Consider the following 12240-nt stretch of genomic DNA (forward strand, 5'->3'; position numbering starts at 1 on the left):
AGCTTATTAGCAGTGCTACAAATGCAATTATCAAATCTCCTAAAAAACAATTAAATAATTCAACACTGAAAAAAGTGTTTTAGCTGCTAATATTCCAAGACAAATTATATACCTGCACTGCAATCCTGTATTTAAATGCATGTTCTCTTTACTGAGCGTGACGCTCACTGCCAAACAAAATGAAGTACACATTCTGCATCCTAAACCAAAAAGTTCTGAAACTCATACACAGAGTACCACAAACAAGCTTACATTTTCCTACTGATTTCAGTACGCTCATGTGTAAAATTTTGTTCTGTAAGAAATATTCAAGTTGTTCTTACATAACACAACAGCCAATTTAATTGTAAGCAGTTTAACACATTTACCCATATTTGTGCACACCATAAAAATATGGAACAACTTACACAAATGCTAGATTCTGTTCTAGACATATAAAAACGTTGCATTGCTTAGTAACATAAATAAGCAGAGTACCCAGAAATTAAACTAATTCCCGCAGCTAAGGTAAACAAATCATGCAGAAATCTTCAATCTATGATGAGAGTCAGGAAAACTAAGCTCTGAACCACATTTTGAGCATCTTCTTGTACAGTCAAAAATGTTCATGTCCAACCATTTCCAGAGGAACTTCAATTCTGAAGTTTGAAGTCAGTTTTTAAAATGAAACCACAAAATGCAATACTGTTACAATAAAAATAGTTTTCATAACAGAGATTATAAAGAAGCGGTACTCCTTAGGTGGTCAACTGTGTCAAGGCTGGGGCCAAGATGAATGTTGTAGTGTAATGTCTTAAGGCATCTTATTCCTCTTCATGTACTTTGTGGAGATGGAGATAGAGGTACTCCGTCCATGCCATTTGGGAACTCCAACTTTTCATACATAGTCTGCTTCAAGGGTAGATACTGAGCAATTTCATTTGGGTCTGTATACAAAGGAGGTGGAACATGCTGAAAACAAAAAGCTACAGTTAATTAAATTCAAAGCATTTAACAATGTATCTGACCTCTACTCCATCATTTTCTTTAAATAAATGTATTACTTATTCAAAGCAATTAAGATAAAAAAATAGCAAACTAAAAATAATTCTTGAAATGAGGAGCCTCTACAAACCCTCAACGCTACATAATCAAAATTACATTTTTAACCAGAATTTCTGATCGTTCAATGTACTTCATCCATCCATAACCCCCTTTCCCATTTTTGCACAAGGGGTCAGGATGTCACTTCAAAATGGCAGTCATCTACAGCCAATGTTTATAATGCCGGGTGGCTAGCCCTGCCACGGCCTTCTCTCCACCATTTATTCTAGAAATATGGATATGCTCTGGAGCTGACAAAATCTCAAAGCAGCAAGCCTTCGGAGTATTAGCAACATCAGACATTATCTCATGCTATATAATGTCTATTGTTACTCACCAGTAACATGCAGATACTCTCTGGACCAATTAATCTATGAGGAGGCCTAATGCAGAGGAGAACTACTAGGGATTTTCTCTCCTAATTTTTATTTCTTGGCACGATTAAGAATCTTCTCTTACAGCAGTGCTTGGGGGTGCCCACTCTTCCGGGTAGCATATACTATAATATTATGCACCGGGCTAACAGTACGTCTTTAAGTCCCTGTGCTCTTCGGTTTGACTCCTTTACACTGACCAGAGCACAACCTGCGAGACTAAGGACAAAAAAAAAATAGTAATACAAGAGTTATACTCTGGGTTAACTTACAAGAAAATGAAAGACAGATGTCCAGACAAGGGGATGGTAGCAACAACAGAAGGCCTCCTTGCAGATCAGCTGACATGATGTAGACATGTATATATATCGCTCACATGCACAACTTTAGTCCTTGCAGATCAACTGATAAGCTACGGATGTTCATTATACAAAACTCCAGAGGCCTTTGGTGGTGACTATCTTTTGGGAAGAATCCCAAGGAATAAAATTAAACCTCCACGGGAGACAAAAAAAAAATGGAGGAAGTACAAAAAGCAACAGCTCAAGACCAAGTTCTGAAGCACTAAGGTGAAAAAGGTTTTCACATGTGCAATTACAGTCTAAGAAACAATGCTTGATGGAGTGAACCAATGACCAAGTGGACAATAAGATTACTGTTTTCTAAAAAAGCACTGAAGCCACATGTCTGCAGTGGATTGATCTGTGACAGTTGCAAATTATAAAGGACATGTTGGTGTCTGATGGCAAAATACAGTACAGTTAAGCAATCTCCAGGTAGAAAGTGCTTGCTTAGCCACTGCAAGGTCCTCTCTGGTTAGAGGAAAACAAAATGAAAGTTATGTGCTAACCATAACAGTAGATCAGTGATGTCTGTTTCAACCTGTAGGGCTTCAGCGGGTTATTGGATCCAATGCCAGCTGACTCCCAAGACTTCAGCTCAGCAAGTTCCACCTCTTCTACCCATAATCCCCCCACCCACATTCCTAGAACTGCCTCACATCTAGTTTGCCTCCTCTCCACCCATTAAACTCAGATTTAGACCTCAAGGGAAAACGGGTGAAAGGCTAAGAGCGAGCACAAAAAAAAAAAGGGTTTCCCAATCGATCATACCTTAGGTAATGAACTAGCCTAAAAAGGAGGGGGTAGGAGGAGGGGGTAGGGTGTGTGTGTGTATGTGCATGTGTGTGGGGGGGATTTGAATCTGACAGAAAAAGACAACACAAATCTGCTGTCATGGTGAGCACATAACTTTTGTATCCAATGTTCTCTTTTCTGTCTGGGTTCAACCTGTGAGACAGACTCTACAGCCACATGACACCTTAGGGAGGTCTCATGGAAGGGTATTGTGCAATATGATGGAACCAAATGAAGTCCAGGACCTGGAATGGATATTTAATTTGTAATGTGATGACCTAAAGTTGCTGATGAACAAATCCCATCCAAAGCAGCTCTGGAGAAAGAGACTGTAGAAGTAGCCATAGCTCTGGCAGAATGACCTTTGGGTTTGTAAAGCAAAGACTTTTCCTTCAAACCATTGTCGAAGGAAATACAATCAAGAAAGCCATTTGAACAAAGTAACCTTAGAAACAGGAGCACCCAACCAGGACTTAGAAAATAAGATGAACAGTTTGTTAGATTTTTTAAAGGGCCTTGTTGCATTCAAATAGAGCTTCAACTGTATATGAACGTCAAGGCACAGCAGAAGATATCCCCCCCCGTCAGGAAATTCAGGTAGAAAGACTGGCAAAATAATGGACTGTAATCATTTTCTGATACCACCTTAGGCAAAAAGAAGGAATCCGGTCTGACGGACACTGCCTCAGTGAAAATTCAGATAAGGAGGACCTGTAACTCGGGCACACATATGAGGAAGTAATAGCCACCAGAAATACATTTTTCCACAACTTAAGATCAACTGCAGCAGAAAGCTCAAAGGGAGACAAAGCCAGTACCTAAAGCATAAACAAGTCCCAGGGCAGAACAGGGTCTCATTGTGGAGGACGCAGTAGCAAAGTCCCTTTAGGAAAAGCCTTAGAGACCTTCAGGGCAGCCAAAGACATATCTCTACCAACATGGACATTACAAATAGCTGCTAACTGCACTTTAATAGTGGAGTAGCTAGACCCAGAGTTAAACAAGTCTGCCAGAAAATCCAGGATAGCCTCCAGGGGTGCTGAAAAGGGATCCAGATCTGGAGAGACTGCCCATAAGGGAAAGTGTTTTCACATACTAGTACACGCCCTACGAATAGATGACTTCTTCGGGGATGTAAGAATGTGGACAACACAGTCTGAAAGCTTGGGATTTCTGGCCATCAAGGGAAATGGAGAAACTAAACGGTTAACTTGAGAGTTTGAAGGTTGGATGGATGCCCACTGGGTGAGAAATGAGATCTGGAGTGGGATACAGGACACAAGGAGGGTACCACAGTAGCGGCTAAAGGAAGGGGAAACCACACCTGGTGAGGCCAAAAGAGACCAAATGAGGATTAAAGTCGCTCTGCAACAGAAACTTGAAGAAACTTGATTATCACTGGGGTTGTAAGGTAAGCATACAGGAGTGTGTTCCCGAGTGTCGCTGAGCAGGATCTAAGGCATAATAGCTGCTGCACTTGGTGTTGAAAGAGAAGTGAAAAGGTCACAACAGAGTATCCCAGAGCCAGAAAACCTGAGCGGCAACCCTTAGACTCAGGGGACCACTTGTGAGGAAGAATGTTCCTGCTTAGTGTCTGCTAATATGCTAGATTTTCCTGGGATGTGCATTGCAGTCAGAAACCATTGAGTCAAAATCACCCACTGCCAGACCCTCATGGCCTCCTGACAAAGAGGGTAAGACTGGGTTACCCCTGCCTGTTCAGATTCTAGAATAAAGACATTATCCATCTAGATGGAAAGTGCACCCTTGGGAAGAACGTCCTGAAAAGCCTGCAGTGCAGGGAGGAGTGCCCTCATCTTCAAGACATTCATATGAAGATTGGCCTTGGTTGCAGACCAGGTCCCCTGGATCATCTTCTCTTTGAAATGCTCCCCTACACTCCAGCAGACAAGCATCACTCATGATCGTAGCCTGAGAAGGGGGATAAAAAAAGTCTCCCGGGAGACACAAGAGGAGTCTCCAATCACCAACTTATTTGATCCCGACAAACATGTCAGGGAAACTTGAACATCAACTGAATGTGTCAAATATGACCACTGGACTTACCAGAGTCCACTGTAGTGCCCTCATGTGATACCTAGCTAAACGAACTTAGCAAATGTCAACTGTCATATGGCCCAAAAGTCCAAGGACAAGATATGCCGGAAGCTTTCTGTACACTAATAAAGACCTTGCCAGATCCTGAAGGTTCAATATTGTGAACCGTGGGAGCTTGGCTGTTTGGAAGACTGCATCCAAATGCCATCCTGTGAGTTCCAAAGCCTAAATTTGATGAAAGCTGGACTTTTGGAAATTGACTGCAATCCCTAAGGAACTGCAAAGCTGAACTAAGGTGTTCCTGACTCTGATTAGGGATGCTCTTGTGGGGGTGGTTATAAGTCAATTGTCCAAGTAGGGAAAGACGACCTAAACCATGGTGCTACCACTGCCATACACTTGGTGAACACCCACTGAGACAATCTAACAGAAGAGGCTACTGATGGGGCCTTGGATGACAGCCAACAGGGCAACAAGCTCCTGCCTACTGGTCCAAGCCAGTGAAGTTTGTATCAGAGGCAGCGAAGGGGAAGACTAGTGAAAGAAGTCCCTTGGTGTAGAGTACAAAAAGCGGGAGAAAGCCAGCCCCAAAGGAACCCCACTAGACAAAAAAAAAATGGCTCACGACACTAATGGTCAAGGAAGGAACCCTCCCAGAAACAGCATCCAAAGGGGAAGGACTCTGAGGCAGAGAAGTTAAAAATCTGCTCAGAAGCAGCTTAGCTGAGGGGATCGACTTTGAGACACTAGCCCCAAATGCATTCAGCTCTGAAGTGTCAGACTTTCAGATCCAACTCGCCAAAAGTGGGAGAAGCAACCAGAGCTGATAGCTTAAGTCTGCCTTAGAAGGTTTCAAATCCTTAGGATGCTTGTGACCTGGCTTACTAGCTTTACTGTAGAAGGCCAAGGAAGAATCCCTTGAGGGAAAGAAGACCCTTCAGGATGGGCCAAGCTCACATCCTGAAGACCCTTCAGGATGAGCTTGGCCCTCCTTTCACTGACTGCCCAACAGCAGAAGCCCTCACAAATCACACAAGGAGACTCCAGATGAGCAGCTCCAAGACAGTAAACACAGCAATCATGAGCATTTTAGGAGGAAAACTTATGACTGCAAGACACATTTTTTTAAACCTTTCTCCTTATTACAAAACAGACACAACGATACTAACAGCAAAGTCCCACAAGGCAGGACAAACAACTACCTAACCTACCTAAATAACCAACTAACAACTCAACACTAAAAATTACAAACCTATCACTAATAAACACCATCCTGATTGCACTACAAAAAAAGTAGAGGAGCAAAAACCCTGCCCAAAAAAGGATACGGGAAGGAGCAAATGACTGAATTGCTGTCTGGAACAGAGGCAAACTAGATCCACGGCAGTTCTAGTAACGTGGGGGGTTATGACTTGAGGAGAGACAGCTTGCTGATCTGTAGTCTTGGGAGTTGGCTGGCATTGGATTGGAGTAGGATCTGATAACCTGCTGAGGCCCCCATAGGTTAAACCCAGATGGAAAAGACTATATCAAATCAAAAGTTTTGTCTTAATGAACTCATGCACCCTCTTCAGGTAAAATAAGGGTCTGGCATGCACACCTAAAATACGACAGAGGTGGTTTACATTATGTAACAGTATTACAATATTTTGAATGTGAGGCATGGCCAATGCATGCAAAGATCTGTGCAGCTCCAAACTGAGTACAACATAAACATAAATAAGAGGGTGGACTGGCAGAGGACCAACCATACATACTTTGGGTGTTTTTATTTATTTATTTTTTTAACTATACTACAACATCAGTGGGTTATCAGATCCTACTCTAATCCAATGCCGGCCAACTTCCATGATCACAGCTCAGTCTCCTCTATTCATGACCCTCACATTACTAGAACTGCCGCAGATCCAGTCTGCCTCTGTTCCAGACAGCAGTAAGTCTTCTCTCCCTCTGTTACATTTACTTCCTTTTCTCAACTACCTTTTTCTTTCTCCCGTCTACATTCCAATATTTTTCCTATTACATCTTACAAACTACTCCTCTTCTTCTTGTTATCAATAATCCGTATTATTTTACTGTTTTTTTCTTCCTCAATCAAGTAATGTCTGTTGCTATACTAATACCTACTGATATGTAAATAATCAATCTACATTTTTTTTTTTTACCTTAAGTTGATGCATATTATTATACATTGTCTAAGACTTCTGTTAATAATTATCTATTTTTAGAGCTTTTCTGCCTCTTCTGAAAATGGGCACCTTGGACTCCAGTCAGACTATACCGGTAAACAAATGTCAAATACATAAACACACCTAAGAGAACAATTTGGTTATGTCCAGTATAAATTATCTTTCTCTTCTGTATAACATCATCTTTATGAACTATGAATAATGTTGTAGGTTGTAATCCTAGCATTGACTTCATCTAGACAATTCTTTTTTGGAAAAAAGGTAACTGGTAGATGAGAAGAAACCACAACAAGAAATTATCTTTAGGTAACAGATCAGACCCGAATACTCTGGCTGGCTGGGTACCTGGAGATGGCTTTTGCTCAGAGACAGTCTGTGAAGCATGCTTTACTTCCCCTTTATAGATATCTTTACCAATAAAAATGACAAATTAAGTCATATAAAAACTTTATACCCACACTAATCTTTTAATAACACAGTTTGGCGGCATACAACAAAATAAATTAAATACCTCAAAATAAAATGTGAATGTTCTGTTAAGTACAAATGTCTTCACACAGGAGGTACTTCAAAAAGTACCACTGGTCTGTGAATATATCCATCCACCCAAACAACAACACAAAAATTCTAAATCAAAATAATCCATCACACATGTTAAATGAAGAAACTTATTTGTTGTCCAGTAGATAACTGTGATGAGTCTTTTTTCACCAACCCAGTCAGCCACCCTATTCATACCCTTTTAATGGCCCTTGTTTAATAACCTGATAACATCAAAACCACCAAGTGAGCTCAATTAACAAAACACGCACTACACAGTCATAACTGATAACCAAAATATAACCTCCCTTTGTCCAGAAATCATTTAAAATTCTCTTCCCCAGTACCAAATGTTTGCAATCCAGTCCATGTTGCTTGGACAAAAAAATCACACACGCTGTATAGTGTCATTAACATTCACCCATCTACATACCTTCCAATGATAATCTTTCAAACATCACAAACTGCCATCCGGTTGATTATTTGGTTTACTGAGCTCCCATTATCCTTTGAGCATTCTAACCAGATTCCCGCACTGAAGAAACAAAAACACATTTCTATATCAAACCCAGCCACAGTTAGTGGGAAATCCAGTTAGTTAACTAGAGATCAGTTAATCGTGCACCAAGACAATCGATTTTAAAACACTAAGAAGCTATATACACATTATTATCACTTTTCATTAAACCAGCACACACTCTTCCTCACGAAAGGGGACAAATTCCATACAAGTCACAGCACAACAATCAAATCAAATTAACAGATTTTGCAGCAACAAGCATGACAGTTATTACAATACTTTTATATCTCTCATCTTATCAAACAGAATCCATACAAGCTTGTAAATCACCCTTCATAGCTGTAGAACTACCAACTATTCTAATAAATATCAACACTTAAGTCAAATGCATACCTCTCAACTGTACTCAGTTTCTTAATATTTCCCGGTTGGGTCTATGTCAATTATTCAAACACTTAAAATGTCGAATGTTATATGGTCGAAACCATATGTTCGACATTTCAAGTGTTCGAAGGTTGACTTTTAATGGCACCGTACGGTGCATAATGGGAGAATTTCCCTTTTCTGCACTAAGTGCCGTCTCGGAGTTGGTATATTTAAGTAGGGGGATGTGGAGGGTGCAGGGCTTGTCCCCCTGCTCGCATTGTTAGTGTATGTTTTTCTTTTTTTTTTTTTTTTTATTAGCTATTCGAACTTCCAAATATCGACCATATGGTATTTGACATTTTGACGTCCTCAGTTACCGGATCGCAGTATAAAGGGCGGAGGTGTATCCATATACATCAAGGATACCCATATCACCAGGTTAGTAAGCAGCATGATGCCCCAGAGATCATCCATGTGCAACTATCAGCAGGAAAAACCACATTTCAAGTCGTAGCCGGTTATAGATCGCCCACTATGTCCCAAGATGCTCACTCTGCATTCCTTGAGGCATTGGAAAATATAAAGGTCCTACCCAACACCATAATCTTGGGTGATTTCAACTACCCTGGTATAGACTGGGTGAACTACCAATGTTCCAACTCCTATGCTCAGCGATTCATAGAATTTATAAATTCAAATGCCTTTGAACAACTAGTATGTTCCCCCACTAGAGGGGACAACATATTGGATTTAATCATCACAAATATGGGCGCCCACTGTACCACACCAGTTATCACTCCCTCCTTGGTCAGATCCGACCACAAACTGATAACCCTGGACATCCTCACCCCTTCCCCACCTTCCCCAGTCAAAAAAACCATAGTCAAAAACCTTTCCAAAGCAAACTTCAAACTACTTGCATCCGAAGTGGAAAGCTTCACTATTCCCTTGCAGAAGGATAATGATATCCAGGATGCGGAATCCTACACCAAGGCACTCTATATGTATCTTCAGGATTGCATGGACCGTGCTATCCCAAATAAAACAAAGACTCCTTCTACAAGCAAGAAGAAACCAGTCTGGTGGACCCCGGCCATAAGCAAACTTTACAATAAAAGGAGGAGACTTATACAAAAAAAGGCCAAATCTCAAGTAGAAAAATCATCCCTGATCAGCATTAGTAAGAAATTGAGGGCCCTCATCAAGTCAACTAAAGCTAATTTTGAAAAGAAAGTTGCCAAGGATAACCATAAGGCCTTATATGGCTATGTCAAAAACCTAAATGTCAACGCTCAGGTCTGTTCTGAGCTAGTACAAAATGGAACAAAATACACTGACCCTTCTGACATTGCCAACATCTTGGCTGACAGGTTCAGTGCAAATCCCCCCCCCCCTCACCACCTACAGGGCCTATTACCATTCCAGGGGATTGTGCAAGTCCAATTATTACTGATACGTTGGTTAACAAGACTATCTAAAGCTAAAAACACTGCCTCCATGAGACCAGACGGTGTCCCAGGCTGTGTCATACACGAGCTCCAAATGGAATTAACCCCGCATCTTAATACCCTGCTCAGTCTCAGCCTCTCCACAGGATATGTGCCCAGAGAATGGCGCACGGCAACGGTGGTCCCGCTACACAAGGGTGGGGACACAACTGACCCTGGGAACTACCGACCAATAAACCTGACCAGTCTGATCTGTAAGGCTATGGAACGAATCATTATGGAACTCATAAATGGAGAGATTGGGAACCTCCAGTCGCTGGACCCCACACAGTTAGGCTTCGTCAAGGGCAGATCATGCCTCCTGAACCTGGTGGATTTCTTTGAGACAGTTACTCAGGCTATAGACAAGGGAAAGGAGGTACACACGGCTTACCTTGACCTTGCTAAAGCATTTGACACCATTCCCCATTTGGGTATTATTGATAAGCTCACCAGCCTGGGCATAAACCCTTACGTCACAAGATGGATCGCAAACTGGCTCTCAGACAGATCCCATAAAGTAAGAGTAGCGGGATCTATGTCCGAATCCAGACCAGTAACGAGTGGTGTGCCTCAGGGCTCTGTACTGGGGCCCCTCCTGTTTGGTATATACTTCTCAGAAGTACAGGCAAGCACGGAAGGGCTGTGGCTGACTAAGTTTGCGGACAACTGCAAACTGGGTGCTATAATAGAGTCTCCGGTCAACATGGAGATCCTCCAGAAGGGCCTAAATGAGACTGATGCATTGTGTCAAAGCCATGGTCTCAAGCTAAATGCAAAAAATGCGTAGTAATCCCCTTTGGAAAAAACAGAGTACCCGCAAACTACAACATAGGAGGTAATCCCCTGAAATCTGAAGAAGAAATAAGGGATCTAGGGACCCAAGTAGATATCAAGCTTTCCTTTGATAACCATGTTGCCAAAGTGGTTAGAAAATCCTTCTCTGTGACCCATCTGATCATGAAAGGGTTCGCATCAAGATCTAAGGATGTAATGGTGCCCCTCTACTCTTCCCTCATCAGACCCATTATTAAGTACAATGCACCAATTGGAATGTACCTGGCTAGCATCTCCAGCAGCTGGAGAGACCACAGAGGTATCTAACCAAGAGAATTACTGGCCTCAAACAGTTGCCCTATGCAGCACGATTGAAAAAGCTAAGACTGTTCTCTGTTGCATACCGCTTTCTCAGAGGCGATCTCTGTCTAATGTACAGAGCCATGTCCAACCCAGAATTGTTGAACATGCTCCATCTTAGCAAAACCAAATCTACTCGAGCTACACGTTCTAGGGATATAAACCTCAACACAACAATGAATAGAACATGCTGGAGGGATAGATTCCCTTCGCAGAGACTTCCCTTACTATGGAACAGGGTCCCGATCTACATAAGACAGAGCCCCTCACTATCACTCTTCAAGAGGAACCTTGATGAGTGGATGGGTAACAGAAAGTTCACACTGGGGATCACACCAACAGCACTACTAGATAGGGGCCAAGGGTACTAGTTGCTAGTACAAGGGTCTAGGGAACTACTAAAGGGGCGGTGAATACCGCACAACGTGGCTGGGCTAATGTATGCTTTTGGGCAGATAGCGCAGTACCAATCTATGAACCTATGAAAGTTTGAATATTTGACATAGACCCTCCCGGTTTTAAGGTCAAAATAATTGGGTGCAACAAATTCCCTACTGGCCCCTGGTGTCAGAGCCATGGACTAAAACTAAATGCCAAGAAATGCATAATACTATCCTTCGGGAAGTCATCCACCCCTGGTAACTATCATGTTGGTAACACAACTCTATGAGCTGACCTAGTAGTCAGGGACTTGGGGGCACACATATATAATAATTTAGCCTTTGACCATCATGTGTCTACAGCAGTGAGGAAATATTTGTTTATAAGTTGCACAACATACAATGGTATGGCATCTAGGTCCAAGGAAGTCATTATTCTACTGTATTCAGCATTTATTAGACCTATCATTGAGTACAATGTCCCCCTTTGGTATGTACCTAACTAGGCATATCCAACAACTGGAACGTCCAAAGACGCTCCTCAATAAAAGAATATAGGATGTAAGTAACATGTCCTATGCAGACCACCTCAAGGCCTTATCCCTGTAGTTTGTCTCCTACGGGTTTGTTGAGGGGAGATCTTTGCTTGGCATACAGGGTATTGTCACAGCCCATTCTGATGGACCTCCTGCATATCCACAAATCAAACAGCACCAAAATTACCCATTCTAGAGACTTAAACCTTGCCTATGATATCATCAGTACCTGCTGGAGAGACAGGTTATGTATCTCAGATACTACTCCTTCTCTGGAATAAGCTCCCCCATCCTTGTGGAGCAGAGTTCCTCCCTAACCCAATTCAAATTTAGACAACTGGATAGGGAAACAGGAAATTCATTCCTGGTTTGGCACCTATATCTTCTAATGAACACAGGCACTCTATAAATGGTTCATCTCTCAGACCCTTGCT

The 12240-nt window shown here is 41.9% G+C and overlaps 1 protein-coding gene across 4 annotated transcripts in view; it reads right to left on the bottom strand.

The window, feature by feature from the left end:
* Positions 1–324: 324 nt before the first annotated feature.
* The window catches only part of TIPRL (TOR signaling pathway regulator), a 443844-nt gene continuing 431928 nt past the window's right edge, over positions 325–12240 (bottom strand). For 3 of the 4 annotated variants that reach the window (XM_044072347.1, XM_044072348.1, XM_044072349.1), the window contains exon 8: positions 325–951. In XM_044072347.1, coding sequence (XP_043928282.1) covers positions 814–951 — 138 coding nt within the window. In that variant the 3' untranslated portion in view covers positions 325–813. Of the gene's footprint in view, positions 952–7813; positions 7916–12240 lie in introns of all 4 variants that reach the window. The other variant, XR_006364970.1, reaches the window with a different exon arrangement.

Source organism: Protopterus annectens, chromosome 5.part0 (assembly GCF_019279795.1).
Source record: "Protopterus annectens isolate FY-2018-M chromosome 5.part0, PAN1.0, whole genome shotgun sequence".
Classification (NCBI taxonomy): Eukaryota; Metazoa; Chordata; order Ceratodontiformes; family Protopteridae; genus Protopterus; species Protopterus annectens.